Below are 16,338 nucleotides of genomic sequence, written 5' to 3' on the forward strand. Positions count from 1 at the left end.
GTATATCGTTAGCCACGTGTACATGGACAACATTTATTTAATCTGATCATCATTCGGATTACAATGTCACTGTGTACGTGGACCATGAAAAAAATTATCTGATTATGACGGGAATTTTCATGCATCACACCTTAAATTGAAATACTTTACTTTGACATGCGAAGAACTTAACAAACAGAAAGGTGTTATTATTTGTGCTACAGCGCCATCTTTTGGACAAGCTGCTCACTGTAGGTGCTGAAAAAGCATTAGACTTCCACTGTAAACAAACATGGCTTTGTACATTTCTGCTTGTTAGACATTATCACTGTATGTATTTATAATGTTTTTCTTTCGGTTCACTACTTTTGTTTTACTTCTCTTTTCGAAATGGAGCTGTTCTGTGCCATTTATGTTGTGATTATGTGCGGGTTGCGGCATGTCTTCCTGTCACGACATTCTGTGTATGTGTCTGTCGCTAGCAGTTAGCACTTGGAGTAGCTGTAATGTCGTGAATAAAACAGCTCGTTAAGACGACAACTGGATACCTTCTTTTATTGTTACATTGACACATGACACTCCAGACCATACTTTTGTTTTTGCTAGTCTCGTTTTAAAGCAACAAACTCAACAGTATATAACGCTACTTCTGTACATGTTGAGGAGATAGCAGCAAGACAACCCCTTCATTTTGAGACTATTAAATTTAGTCCTCCTCCATCTGACATTAGTAAGGCGAATTTCGGAAGATGTGTTTTCATGCGCTACAATCCGAATGACTATTGGCACAAACCACTCGTCTCTATCGGAATGGAATTTTGATCCGAACGTGTGTGATCGGGTCAGAATATTGCGAATGCCGTGTTTACATAAAGCATTTTTATTCCAGTTAGGGTGAGCCTTTTAATCCGATTAAATGTGTCCATGTGCATGTCCTTTTGACAGTGAATTAATCAAATTGTACTGAACTGTCAGACCCTTTCCTATATTTCGCGACAATATTCATATTTTGTATCATGGTCATCAATGGTCTATTTCTGTTGTACTATCAAAAAAATTAATACAGAAGAAAAATGAAGATGCTTTCTGAGCTGAAGTTTCATGGGGTTGATGAATCTAAACTGTACTCAAAGATTTCTTATGATATAAAAAAATAAAATAAAATGAACATGAGATACGGACGTGTAAGGAATACAAATGAGCACAGAGGATGCAAATTGTCCTCAATCTCTTTGCTTCAAACTTCAATTTATTTTCTGTTAAGTCACCCGTGAGATTTCTGTGGATTATTGCCACAGGAAAGGTTTTTTTTTGTTGTTTTTTTAAAAACTGGCACATATTTTTATGGAGAGAAGTTCAGAGTTCTTTTTTTCAAGCCCGATGTCTGACACAAAACACTTTTAAATGTGGTTTCCAGTCACTCAACCCCCTCAGGTTATATTAATAATAATTTGCTGAACTTGGTAGCAAGCAGTATCACATTTGCCAGTTGAAACATTTTTATATATATTTTTTAAAAGCACTTCTTTTCATTGAACGCTTTTATCAGCTTTGTTACAACACACTTCCTTTGACTAAATATTAAGAGCACTGGCGAGTCTAGCTTCAATGGCGCCCTGGGCGTGACCCCTTTCGCCACCAAAACAACATTGGCATTAAGATCGCGGCAAGCCTTTACCAAATGAGATTTTACCAGAACATACTTGACATCAAACAACATTTGCAAAAGTACTTTGAGACCTATTTCCCCAAACTTTGTGGAAATGAAGGGCCAATCTACAGCTCTGCTCAGATGTCTGTTGCATCAGAACTTAAATTCTAACTCGAACAATAACGTAGCCAATGTTGGGTGACACTTGATTACCAGGAGAGTGCAGCACTATTACCACCACTCGGACATCACAAAACAACTACCTGGATAAACACCCAAGGGATCAAACAGCTGATTGTATCGTGGACGTCAGAAACCGACAATCTGAAATACTGAGGAAAGACTATAGTAAACTATTTGGGAGTGTTGATAAAGTGCAACTATGTCCACTCAACAGTAGACCTCTCCCAAACATCGACAGGAGGATAAACACATTCAGCAGGCTGCTTCAGTGGCTGTTTGAGTCTGAGTCCAGATGACTACATTTCATTGACAACTTCAATCTCTTCTGGAAAAGAGAGGATTTGTTTCTAGGGAAAAGTTCACACCTGGACAGAGGTGGAGTGAGACGACTGATGAACAACCTCCTCCATGCTCTGAGGTATCAGAATAGGACTGGACCAAATCCTGTGCTGCCTCTGAGGGAAAAGGAGGGGAGCGGAAGAAGAACGTCTCCTTCGCTGCCACCTAGGAACCCAGTAAAGGACTCAGCCACAGCAACCACAGCAGCACCTCCAGAATCCTGAACACAGAAGTCTGAAGCAGCAACACTTCCATCATCATAATCACCTTTACCACGGCCTTCATCACAAATATGGATCCCATATGCTGGATCTACACCCTCCAGAGATGCTTCCCTGTCTATCCCCTCTCCACCATCACCCAAGAGACTTCCTGAGCACCTTAAACGCTTGATGAAATCAGGGACTAAAAAAGTATTCCCCTTACTTTGGACAGGGTGCGATCAATGATTCTGTAATCCAAAAAAGTATTGCATCTCTCTCTCTCTACTCCTATTCAATTAACCAAAACTCCCCCAGCTTGGCCCCTGCCAGCGATGCCCATAGCTGTTATTCCCAACAGCATCAATGATATTGTCTAAGATGCTAAAGGGCCTCTGCGCAGATAAACATCACATCAACCAGAGGACCAATAAAAAAGTGTTCACTTCTAAAACAATAACTACTATGTAAACACAAAGATTAGTTAAAAGACATTTAGATTATCTGATCAGAGAAAATGTAATCCTCATTCTTTTGAAGAACACAAATCTATCTAATCTCAAACATGCAGTACTCAATGACAGATCTTTAGGTAACAAATACATTTTAATTAACTATTTTATTTCCCCTTACAATTTCGATTACATGTTTTTACTGAGACATAGCTCCACAAAAACACCGCAAATGTTGTGTTATGATTGAAACTACTCCACCTCACTTCAACTGTGTTTGAGACACAACAAAACCAGAAGGGTGAGCCTGTTCGTGCTATGTTCAGGGAAAATATTTGCAACTACAAGTTGTCATGTAGGGTTATTTTCATCATTTGAGTATGTGTCATTCAAAATGCACATAAAACAATCATCCATACTCTGTATCGCTATTTACAAACCACCATAAACTTATATTTCATTTATTGAAGATTTTACGGCATTACTTTCAGTTATATGCGCTGATTTTGACAGTTTGTTCATCACGGTGGACGTAAATATGCATGTGGATGTAGCCAATGACAGGCAGGCTTTGATCATTACTAAGGATGGGTTTTGCTATCTCAAACGTCAATGTTGTCTATGCTGCTTTTTTTGGATCATTTCTGTGTTTTCTTCAACTTATCTGTTGGACCCAAACCAACAGTTGGGTCTGCGGTTGTTCGGAGAAGACTCATACATGACAGCATACGGACATAAGTTTGTAGAAATGATTAGGTTTAAAAACACTCTGTATTCTAATGTTGATGATCTGCGGAATGCATATACATCAATTGTTAAATGTTAATGTTTTGGACACCATTGCTCCTGTCAGGGTTAGAATGTTTAAAAGTAGGCAAAAGGTACCATGAAGAAATGAAGACTGGGCACAGAAAAGGGAGTGCTGCAGAGCCGAACAGAAATGCCGCAAATCAAAGCTCCAAGCTCATTATGAGAGTTACAAAGAAAAGCTACATGTGTTCAACCAGACTTTGCGTAGATCAAGGGAAAATATTTCTCTGAAATCGTCACAAACTGTAGTGACAACTCAAACAGATTAACAAACCCTCCACTTTCACTTCCAATAGAACTCATTCCTACATCAAAGTGCAATGAGTTTGCAATATTATTTCATGCCTAAAGTTCAATGCATTAAAAATGCAACTATTCCCGAAAAACAAATAGGTACTCTGCAGCCAGATAGACAACTAGAGTTGGCACATTCCATTTCTCCATCCATCCATCCATCCATCCATCCATCCATCCATCCATCCATCCATCCATTCATCCATCCATTTCTATCTAAAGAGATCCTCCACAGTCTGAGTCCATCAACATGCTGCCTTTCATATATTTATATCTAAAGAGATCCTCCGCAGTCTGAGTCCATCAACATGCTGCCTTTCATATATTGGAATATGGGATTATTTAAATTTGTTTTAACTATTAAGTGAACCTAAAATATGACTTATTTTATATTTGTGGAAAATATTGGACACAGTGTGTTGTCAAACTTATGAGATGCGATGCAAGTGTAAGCCACTATGGCACTATTGTTCATTTTTTAAATGTTTTTATTTTATTTTTTTAAATGGCTGTGCTGATAATGTAAATGAGGGATTTCTAATCACTGCTATGTTGGAATTATTATTCTTATTCATACCAACAGCCATCAGACTGTATAATGCATATGTTCCTTGACTGCACTTACATGTAGAGTATATGTAGTATATGTAGAATATATTTATATTATCTATATATTTTATATATAATATATTATATATACTGTATTTATTATTATTCTTGTCTATTGTGAGCGAACTGTGGTGCTGAATTTCCCCCAGGGATCAATAAAGTACTTTCTATTCTATTCTATTGTATTATTAATATTGATACAGTTGTTGATATTCATTTTTGTTTGACTACTTTTGGATTGTGTGTCCTCTCAATTGCTCTGTCGATTGCTATTCTGAATGTTGCTGGAATTGGAATTGTATTATTATTGTATTCATGTGTATTATTTTTTGGACTGATTAATTGAAATAAACTGGACTTTTGGACTTTGCCTATGTGGCCCATAGTTACAAATAGAAGCCGATTTATAAAGTACATTATCTTTACTTGTGGTTTGTTGTATACAACAGCTTAGCTCTTTATTGTGAAAGCATGCCTGATTACAATGGTACCCCAGTTTAAGAATGTTTTGCGATAAAAACATTTTAAAGAATTGTATTAGTTTGCCTAGCAATTGTCACAGTAAAACCTTTAATATCTGCCCAAAACATCTGGTCTTACTTGCTAGCAATACCTTATAGTTAGAAATCAACATAACTTTGTTTTTCCAAGCATGGGAACAAAGACAGTGAGTGTGCTGAGAAAAAGTAGTGGAGGATATTCATTGAATTAAATCCAGAAATCATCAAAATGACGACTGAGCGTATTGCCAACTTGGTGAAGCAATTTGTTAGTCTGCACCATAATGAAATAGAATGAGTCTAATGCTAGCCAATAATTTTTGAATAATATCCAAACGGAGGACATTTATCAATGAAAATATGGAAAAGCTGCTGATGGTGTGTTTGATGGGGAAGCAGCTGGAAGGAGATGCCGTAGTAGTTCACTCTCCAAGATAAATACTGTACATTATTATTACATTACTTCAAAAAAAATACTGTTGTTGTTTGTAGTACATTTTTATTGTATTTGTTTTCTTATCTAAAAGCTATCCTTTCTTTTCAAAATGCACACTACATGTTAAAATTCTGCTGTTTTCGGAGGGTCAAGCACCTACTAAATTGATTCCAATTAATTTCAAGGGGAAACGTTGATTTTGAAGTGGTTTGAGTTAAGACCTCCGTCACAGAAAACCAGTTAAGATTGTAAGTTGAGGTCCTACTGTATAGCTAATACAGTTTCTTAGTCTATTGTGTCCCAAAACTTTTGACGGGTACTGTATATCACACGATTACACAACAGTTAAAGGGACAACTGAGCCTTAAGTAAAAATGGTAATAGGCTGTAGAGGTTGCCCTCTAGTGGGTTCTTCGGACCACCACACACTGCCAGGAGAACCCGGAATTCAGGGTATAACACTGTTTTATTTTCATAAATATCCAAAGGCTTCTGCTTTCCAGCACAATGTCTTTTCCTCCTGCGTCCGCTCATCAGCACCTCCAACTCCAACACCGTGTCTCGTTCCGGCTGCTGCTAATAAAGGCGACAGGTGATTAGATAACAAGGCCCACCTGGGCCATCCACTCACCTGTCGCTGTCTTCGAGGCCGGTCCTTGCACACCCCGTTCCGCGGCAGGCCCGCAGGCCATGCCCCCCTCCACATAGGCATAAAAGTATATTTGTCAAACCTGAGGCCTGGTAATATTTGCTTGTGGATGACAAGGTGCTTCACACAGATGTGCATTAATAGCTTTGGCAGCTTTTCTAAGTATGTTTTGACCAGACATGTTTGTGTGCAAAGCCCTCTAAACCCCTGCTTATTATTGTTGTTATACATGCACACAACCAACATAATTCACTTCACTATGTCAACATGCATTTACATCACAAGTAAAATTGTCCTGTGCTTTTACTTCCTAGGGACCTGGTGGCATCAAAGGAGACAAAGGAGAAAGAGTAAGTCCCCACACTCAGTCAATCAATGCGGGTCCAATCAAGTTTTTTTCTGAAATGGGAGTATTACTTTGCTGCACTGTCTTGGTTCGAAGGAATCAGTGTGCCACTCTGCTCCCCCTTAAAAAGGCTGTTTATTAGCTCAAGTGTTCATTCTGTTCCTCCTGGGACTCCCTCCCCTCCATTTAGAGAAAATCAAGTCGGCGTTCATGCCTCAGATTGGTAGTAGAGCGAGGTCTGTACTTTTGATCAGGGCGCCACTACTGAGACACTGCTTACCACCCTAAATCAAACCTGCTTCCAACCAATTCCATCATTTGTATCCAACTGTGCTTCATTTATCTGAAGGGAGGAAGGCTCTTCAGAAACACAGAACATGGGTTTTTTGGTGCTTCTTTAGTACAATTTTAGTGCCTGGCGGGCATTTTCCCCGATGATGAAACTCACTTCACAGCATAGGGGTGATGTATGATCATTTAACAGGGAAACGTTATAACCTTTATTGGAAATAGTTGTATTAAATATTTAAGCTCTTGGCTTCCAATTGCATCTGTTGTGGGTTTGCAATAAAAGTGCCATACTGCGTTTCACCTAATGTGGTTGGAGGGATTTAGAATGGCCCGCAGGAGGGTGGATTGTGTTTTCATGTGGACGTATACAAATGGGGAAATGGTCAAGGTTTTAGTCTATTTGGAACGTGCATATAAGGTTACCTTGTAGTATGTTACGTACTTACAATTTCACAATTCAATCGGTTCGAAAAGGAGTTGGATGAAGCAGAGCTTAATTTCTATTAATTCTCCATTTGTTCACTTCCTGTATTCATTTTGTTTGCAACTTGCTCACAGTTAAAATATGATTAAAAAAACGGTTTTATGTAAACATTATTGGTTTAACAAAACATATTTGTTTTACATTTGTCTATATTTTTCACAATTTGTAAGTTTATGAAATATTTTTACCGGCCCAAATAAAATGATTGGTGTTTACGGTTGTCACCCACCCGGTCTCATCAATGTGTAGGCGCAGGGAGCGAGTGCACACATACAAAAACATCACCTTTAAGCCTGAAAGTGTCCATTGTTAAAAGTACAATTTTTATATAGTGAACAGGTAATTTATACGCTACATTTACTCTATTACATTTACGTAAGGAACTTTCTGGAAAGTTGTACTTGTTAGAGTAGTCTTATCTCAACATAAGTTGTACTTTTACCTGAGTATTTTTGTGAAGAAGAAATGCTACCTTTACTTGGTTCCGTTACCTTTACATATAGTTATATCAGCATTACATTTATTTATATTCTATTGATTACTGCTTGCAAAAACGTATTCATACGGCTTGTTATGGCGACTTCTTCATGCGGGCACTGTCAAATGACCCTGTATCACCAGTCCAGCATAAGCACTAGTGACTTTGACTTCATCCATCCATGCATTTCCTACCGCTTGTCCCTCTCGGGGGCACGGGGCTGGCTGGAACATAACCCAGCTGCATTCGGGCGAAAAGCGAGATACACCCTGAGCAAGTTGCACATGACCAAACTTAAACTACTCTCTGTAGAAAGTGACATGATGTCAGTTGGGGCAGCACAACTATTCAATGTTTACTTACAAAGTAGAAAAAAAAACATATATATATATATATATATATATATATATATATATATATATATATATATATATATATATATATATATATATATATATATATATATATATATATATATATATATATATATATATATATATATATATATATATGTATATATATATATATATTTATTTATATATATGTGTGGGGAAAAAAAATCACAAGACTATTTCATCTCTACAGGCCTGTTTCATGAGGGATTTCCTCAATCCTCAGGAGAAAAATCTCCTGAGGATTGAGGAAATCCCTCATGAAACAGGCCTGTAGAGATGAAATAGTCTTGTGATTTTTTTTCCCCACACATACATATTACGCTCTACCACGGTATCGAGCACTATTTTTTGGATAATCTAATTAAGACATATATTTATTTATATATATTTTTTGGTCTGAAAAATTGAACTTTGAGCAAGTTGCAAACAGCCCTTTTAATTAAAAAATACAATTAAATTGTAATTGTTTTTTACATTTTTAAATGGATGTATATCCTTAATCTTAGACCATTTTGATTTAACACAATTTTTTGACACCATTCTAAAGAACCCTGGTGACTTTTACCATAATCTTGAGCATTCTAATCAACTATATATTGAGGGATAAATGTACATCTGTATTATTTAGTTTTTATTTATTTATTATTTATTTATGTATTTTGATTATTTGTACTTATTTAAAACAAACTATTCTTGTTTTCTATTTCTTATTTCTATTTATTTTTCTGCATAGAAACTACCTAAGTTATCTATCTATTGCCACACTTTCTCTATTCTATGTGTTCCTATTAGAAGATGGTAACACTTAAATACAGGAAGTAAACAAATGATCAGTTCTGTTTATGGAGAAAGGCTTGGAATAGGATTAAATAAATGATCTGCTTCTTCGTACTCCTTTTTGGACATGTTGAAATGTAAACTGTAGTCATGTGATAGACCTTAGCATAAAACCAGGACCAACATCAGATATGAGTAGGCTATATTGAGAAAGGCTGTAGATGACAGTGCACATAACGTAGATCTTTTAGTCTTAAAAATCTCAAAAATACCATTCAGATACTGCACTACAACGAGCAAATGCAACGAAATTTCGTTCTTATCTGTACTGTAAAGTTCAAATTTGAATGACAATAAAAGAAAGTCTAAGTCTAAGAGGCGTTTTTGTTGTAATTTATGTTAAATTCACTTTGACTTTAAATTTAGCCAGGGTACAAATCATTTGTCCTAACTACTGTACATGTACATAATATACAATAATAATAATGATTATGGATTAGATGTATATAGCATGGATTAGATTTATATAGCATACATTATTCATACTAGCCAACCTTGAGACCTCCGATATCGGGAGGTGGGGGGTGGGGGCGGGGCGTTGTCGGGGGGTGGGGCGGGGGCGTGGTTGGGGTGGGGGCGTGTTTGGGGGCGTGGTTAAGAGGGGAATATATTTAAGCTAGAATTCACCAACTCAAGTATTTCATATATATATATATGTATATATATATGTATACATATATATATACATATATATATGTATAAAATTGACTTTCAGTGAATTCTAGCTATATATATATATATATATATATATATATATATATATATATATATATATATATATATATATATATATTTATTGTATTATACATATAAATAAAAGAAATACTTGAATTTCTGTGTTCTGAGGCTATCCAGTAGATGGCAGTATTGTCCTGTTTAAGAGGGTCACAACATTGCTGTTTACGGCAGACAAACTGCTTTACGGTAGACTAAACGTGACTGCTGTTGTTGTGTGTTGTTACTGCGCTGGGAGGACGTTAATGAAACTGCCTAACAATAAACCCACATAACATTATTATTCACTGTACAGACACTATATAAAGTAGCATGTATCTTATTGGCAGTGTGCTTCAGGTATGAGTTGAACCTGTAAGTATGTGTACAGTATGTGTACAGTATGTGGACAGTATGTGTGCAGTATGTATACAGTATGTATACAGTATGTAGACAGTATGTATACAGTATGTGGACAGTATGTGTGCAGTATGTGCTGCTCTCAGAAACACCATCACCAATCTGCCAGTCAGTCCTACTGGTTTGGAAGAAATATGACTATTAACAGAAATACATAAACAACAATGTGTTTTTTCCCAGGGTGACATGCAAACCCCAGCAGCCGTGCGCACTATTGCACGCCAAGTATGTGAGCAGCTCATTCAGAGTGAGTATTACTCAAAACACAATTATTACACACAATATTTATTAGTAATCCTGCCAATATAATGGGGCCCATACTGCCAGTGACTTGACGATATACAGTATGTAATGCACTTAGATCAGGGGTGTCCAAACTTTTTCCAGCGAGGGCCGCAAACAGAAAAGTTGCAGGTCGTAAGGCCACTTTACATTTTTTTACTTTCAAGATCCTGAAACCTATCATGATCTCACATGACAGTTATTACTTGTTTCTTGTATTATTTCCTGTTTTTCATTCCACTTCCTGTTTGCCTCCATTTGCTACCACTACTCTGGTCTGCGCACCGGCTCCCTCACCTATCTCTGATTAGCAATCAACACACTAAAAATGTGGGTTGAAAAATAACCCAATTTTAACCCAATTGCTGGTTCAGAAAAGGACGAACCCCTTATTTGAGTTATTTTAACTCAACATTTTGGGTACAATTTTTCAACCCAACTTTTGCGTTGAATTATTGTCAGGTTCAAACACTGATGACATCTATTAAACAAGACAAGAGGCAAAGAATCAAACATAGACAGAATTAAATTTGGACTCAATTTTGTACTCTCTGTACAGTCTTGCACCACGCTCTGCCAAAAGATTGCACACATCCTTCTTTATTTGACTTTCTCCCCCCACCTGACCTCAGCTGCTTCCAGAGGGAAGTGGGTCGTAAACAGTGTTGCCTTTGGTTACCGAACAGTTTAAAAAAAAGAGGTCGTAAAATAGTTCAAAAAGAGTTCCATAAAATAGTTCAAAGAGAGTTCGTAAAATACTTCAAAAAGAGTTCGTCTGGAAATTGGGCAGATCCTGCCATCTGTCCGCTTTGAAGTCACAGTGGAGTTTTACGAGCCTTCCTCCTGGTAGGCCCCAAAGACAGCTCCCGTCTCCCTGCCAGGGACTCAATGCAATACAAAGCTTTTGTGATAATTTAGAAACAATTATTCTAACAATTATTTAACCAAAAAGTTGAGTTATGATAACTTAATGTTGGGTTATTCCCAACCAAACTATTGGGTTGGATTATTTAACGCAAAAGTTGAGTTATGCTAACTCAATGTTGGTTGATTCATAACCCAACTATAAGGTTGAATTTATTTAACACAAAAGCTGAGTTATGCTCACTACAATGTTGGGTTATTCCAAACCCAACTATTGGGTTGCGCAATTTAGCGCACATTGACCCAATAGTTGGTTAAAAATTATAAATTTTACTGCTGGTTTGTCCTACTCCTTCCCAACTACTGATCAGAATTATTTTCATCCCATTAAAATATACTCAAAAGCAAGATATGAGTGCCATTTTTTTTTTTACAAGAATTGGTCATAGTTGTCACGGCGGGGTCTCATTTTACTGCATGGATCGTTCTCCCAGGATGCAGACGGGACTCTGGAGGCAAGGTGCAGGTAAGGAAATGATTTATTGTCCATAAATCATGCGGATACAAACAAAAGAGCACCAGTGGGCCGATAGCACGGGAAGCTAACGGAATGGCGAACAAGAAAAGCTTAGCATGTAAACAGGCATTAAAAAAGGTGAAGCTTAGCTCAGGAATCAAATTAGTAGCCGTCGTAACTGTTGTGTGGAAGCAAATAAGAAAGCCAGACTGAGTGTGACGAAAAGCAGGGAATAAGTAGCTTTCTGATTAGTGCCCAGGAGCAGGTGAGTGTCCTGAACACTAATCAGAGGCAGGTGAAAACAATCTGCAGTCATGGCAACTAAAACACAAACCTAGGGGTGCTCAAAACAGGAACTGAGGGAGTCAAAAACTTAAACATGATCCGGGCAGCGGATCATGACATTAGTAGTTATATACAACATGCTCAAATATGTTCATGTACATAAAATGTGTGATTGTAAATAATGTTAATTAGATTAATCCTTAATAAAATTCCCTTCAAGAAAAAGTACCTTTTAAAAAAAAAAAAAAAAGCATTTTACCCGAAAATACGTTACTCGTTGAAAAAACAACCCAACAATGGTTCATAGTTTTGAAAACCCAGAAATTTAGTTAAAATAATACCCTTATAATCCAAAGAAATGGATTGTTCTTCATAAGAATAACTCCAAAATGTAACCCAACACTCGCAACTCATAATTTTGGTTATCAAAATAACCCAGTATTTTTTTCCACCTGTCTCCAGTTTCCAGGACTGGGTCATTTTGCTTTTGTGCCTCAACGTTGCACCTTTACTTACTTCATACACCTGTTTTCCATTTGTGGACTTCCCAGCAGCACGTCTTTGTTTTCGTGTTACCTGCGAATCCCTAATTAAGAGTGCTTCTATTTAAACACTTGCCTGCCGTCTCTGCATCCCGGGGTCCGTACACCAAAACATCCATCCATCCATCCATCTTCTTATGCTTATCCGAGGTCGGGTTGCGGGGGAAGCAGCCTAAGCAGAGAAGCCCAGACTTTCCTCTCCCCAGCCATTTCGTCCAGCTCTTCCCTGGGGATCCCGAGGCGTTCCCAGGACAGCCGGGAGACATGGTCTTCCCAACGTGTCCTGGGTCTTCCCCGTGGCCTCCTACCAGTCGGACATGCCCTAAAGGGAGGGGTTCGGGTAGCATCCTGACCAGATGCCCGGACCACCTCATCTGGCTCCTCTCGATGTGGAGGAGCAGCGGCTTTACTTTGAGCTCCTCCCGGATGGCAGAGCTTCTCACCCTATATCTAAGGGAGAGCCACGCCACCTGGCGGAGGAATCTCAATTTGGCTTCTTTGTACCCGTGATCTTGTCCTTTTGGTCATAACCCAAAGCTCATGGCCATAGGTGAGGATGGGAACGTTGATCGACCGGTAAATTGAGAGCTTTGCCTTCCGGCTCAGCTCCTTCTTCCAAACACCAAAACATAACAAAGCTAATACAATGTAGTCTAATCAAGTATTGTTATTCGTATTATAATAAATATTAGTATCATTATTACATCAGAGCTTTAGCACACCCAAAATCTTACCAAATCTTGCAAGAAATGTGTAAATATTTTTATCAAACACCATGTGGAAGAGGTCAACAGCCATTTAAGGTCAAATTTTGGGGGCAATTGGTCTGGTTCCATTTTCCTTGGGTTTTTTTTGTGTTTCATTTTAATCAAAAAACGTGTTAATTTTGTCTATTGAAGGTGTTGCGGGTCAATAAAAAACGAGCTGCGGGCCGCACTTTGGACACCCTTGAATTAGAGCTCACTTAATGTTGTGCACTACAAGTACTGTACAAATACTCCTCTTGAGGTTCCTTCTATTACGTAATGTTCATTTGCACAAAGACAGGAGTACAATCCCTCAAAAGTCTTCTTGCATCATCATCATCTGACGTTTGTGTTCGCAGGCCACTTGTCTCGCTACAACTCCATCCTCAACCAGATCCCAGTCCAGTCAGACGTGTCCGTGCGCACAGTACCAGGACCGCCCGGTGAGCCCGGTAGAAGAGGTCCCCCAGGAACCCAGGGAGAACAAGGGTCAGCCGGCAGGCCTGGTTTCCCTGGTTCTAATGGGCAGAGTGGACGACCAGGAGACAGAGGTGAGGGAGGACCACGGCGTGAAGATGAGTGACAAGCAGGGAAAAGAGGACTGTGTTGGGACGACATGTCAAGATGGAGACAAACAACTCATGTCCTCTCAGTAATTGGTCTCACAATCAAACCGTCTTCATTCAATCGATTCCTTTGTTGTCTGCAGGTCCGCCTGGAGCGAAGGGCGAGAGGGGGAGTCCAGGTGTTGGAAATCAGGGACCAAGGGGACCCCCTGGACCGCCAGGTGAGATTTACTTTAATAAAACAAGGAGGTTATGTTTTGATCATTGTAGGTTTGTTTATTTGTTTGTGAAACATTAGAAACTGCATGCATACCTGAGCGACATTCATCTGAGAATGTTCCTATTTTTCCTCACAAATATGTTTAAAGGCCTACTGAAACCCACCACTACCGACCACGCAGTCTGATAGTTTATATATCAATGATGAAATATTAACATTGCAACACATGCCAATACGGCCGGGTTAACTTATAAGGTGCAATTTTAAATTTCCCGGGAAACTTCCGGCTGAAAACGTCTAGGTATGATGACGTATGCGCGTGACGGAATCAGTTGATACGGAAGTATTGGTACCCCATTGAATACAATACAAAAAAGCTCTGTTTTCATTTCAAAATTCCACAGTATTCTGGACATCTGTGTTGGTGAATCTTTTGCAATTTGTTTAATGAGCAATGGAGACTGCAAAGAAGAAAGTTGTAGGTGGGATCGGTGTATTTGCGGCGGACTACAGCAACACAACCAGGAAGACAGAGATGGATAGCAGACGCGCTAGCCGCCGAACTCACCTTAACTTCCTCCGTCTCGCCGACCGCATCTGTGATCGGGTGAAGTCCTTCGTCGCACCGTCGATCGCTGGAACGATCTGCGGATGAGCGGATGAGGGCTGGCTGGCATAGGTGGATAGCTAATGTTTTTAGCATAGCTCTGTGATGTCTGGTTGCTAAGTTAGCTTCAATGGCGTCGTTAGCAACAGCATTGTTAACCTTCGCCAGGCTGGAAAGCATTAACCGTGTATTTACATGTCCATGGTTTAATAGTATTGTTGATCTTCTGTCTATCCTTCCAGTCAGGGATTAATTTAATTTGTTTCTATATGCAGTTAAGCACGATGCTATCACGTTAGCTCCGTAGCTAAAGTGTTTCACTGATGTATTGTCGTGGAGATAAAAGTCACTGTGAATGTCCATTTCGCGTTCTGGACTCTCATTTTCAAGAGGATATAGTATCCGAGGTGGTTTAAAATACAAATCCGTGATCCACAATACAAAAAGGAGAGAGTGTGGAATCCAATGAGCCAGCTTGTACCTAAGTTACGGTCAGAGCGAAAAAAGATATGTCTTGCACTGCATTCTAGTCCTTCCCTCTAACGTTCCTCATCCACAAATCTTTCATCCTCGCTCAAATTAATGGGGTAATCGTCGCTTTCTCGGTCCGAATCGCTCTAGCTGCATTTAAAACAGTAGGAAAATGTGAGGAGCCTTTCAATTGACTACGTCACGCTACTTCCGGTAGGGGCAAGGCTTTTTTTTATCAGATACCAAAAGTTGCGATCTTTATCGTTGTTGTTCTCTACTAAATCCTTTCAGCAAAAATATGGCAATATCGCGAAATGATCAAGTATGACACATAGAATGGATCTACTATCCCCGTTTAAATAAAAAAAATTAATTTCAGTAGGCCTTTAAGTTTTGGGTAAAATAACAAAGTATAAGACAACTAATATAACAGTGGTGCTTGGCTTTTTCATTATAACACTTAATCATTCTGATCATTCTAGCTTTATACGTGGCAAACAATGAGAAATACATATTACTGATGAATGACATCAGTGGCCTAGTGGTTAGAGTGTCCGCCCTGAGATCGGTAGGTTGTGAGTTCAAACTCCGGCCGAGTCATACCAAAGACTATAAAAATGGGACCCATTACCTCCCTGCTTGGCACTCAGCATCAAGGGTTAAATCACCAAAAATGATTCCCGTGCGTGGCACCGCTGCTGCCCACAGCTCCCCTCACCTCCCAGGGGGTGAACAAGGGGATGGGTCAAATGCAGAGGACAAATTTCACCACACCTAGTGTGTGTTTGACAATCATTGGTACTTTAACTTTAACATAACATCACCCACTACTTTATTGAAGTTGGCCAAGTTCTTTCTTTAATGCAATTAATGTGTCTCACCTTATTTATTATAGTGCTAAATTTTTTGGCCCCATGGCGGATTATTTTGCAGTAGTTAGCACTTAAATAATTGCAGACTGTCTAAAAACCTTACGCAGTGCACTTGAACGCCTCACTCATCACATCCTCATACTCCAAGGTGAGTAAAGGAGGCAGAGTTCATCGTTCTGTGTAAAACAAATAAAGCGCACACTAATAATATCAAAAAGGATGACAGGACTCAATGGCCAAAGTCTGTCTTTAGTGTTCCAAGTTTTAAAAGAACAACCACCGAGTTTGGATATTTGATT

The 16,338-nt window shown here is 38.8% G+C and overlaps 1 protein-coding gene across 1 annotated transcript in view; it reads left to right on the plus strand.

Annotated features, from left to right (window-relative positions):
• Window positions 1–16,338, plus strand: part of LOC133660511 (collagen alpha-1(XIV) chain-like) — a 243,948-nt gene that overhangs the window by 215,493 nt on the left and 12,117 nt on the right. The window contains exons 40-43 of the mRNA XM_062064049.1: window positions 6,417–6,452; window positions 10,248–10,314; window positions 13,663–13,854; window positions 14,013–14,090. Of these exons, the coding sequence (XP_061920033.1) occupies window positions 6,417–6,452; window positions 10,248–10,314; window positions 13,663–13,854; window positions 14,013–14,090 (373 nt within the window). The remainder of the gene's footprint in view (window positions 1–6,416; window positions 6,453–10,247; window positions 10,315–13,662; window positions 13,855–14,012; window positions 14,091–16,338) is intronic.

This window comes from Entelurus aequoreus, linkage group LG11 (genome assembly GCF_033978785.1).
Source record: "Entelurus aequoreus isolate RoL-2023_Sb linkage group LG11, RoL_Eaeq_v1.1, whole genome shotgun sequence".
In the NCBI taxonomy this organism is placed as follows: domain Eukaryota; kingdom Metazoa; phylum Chordata; class Actinopteri; order Syngnathiformes; family Syngnathidae; genus Entelurus; species Entelurus aequoreus.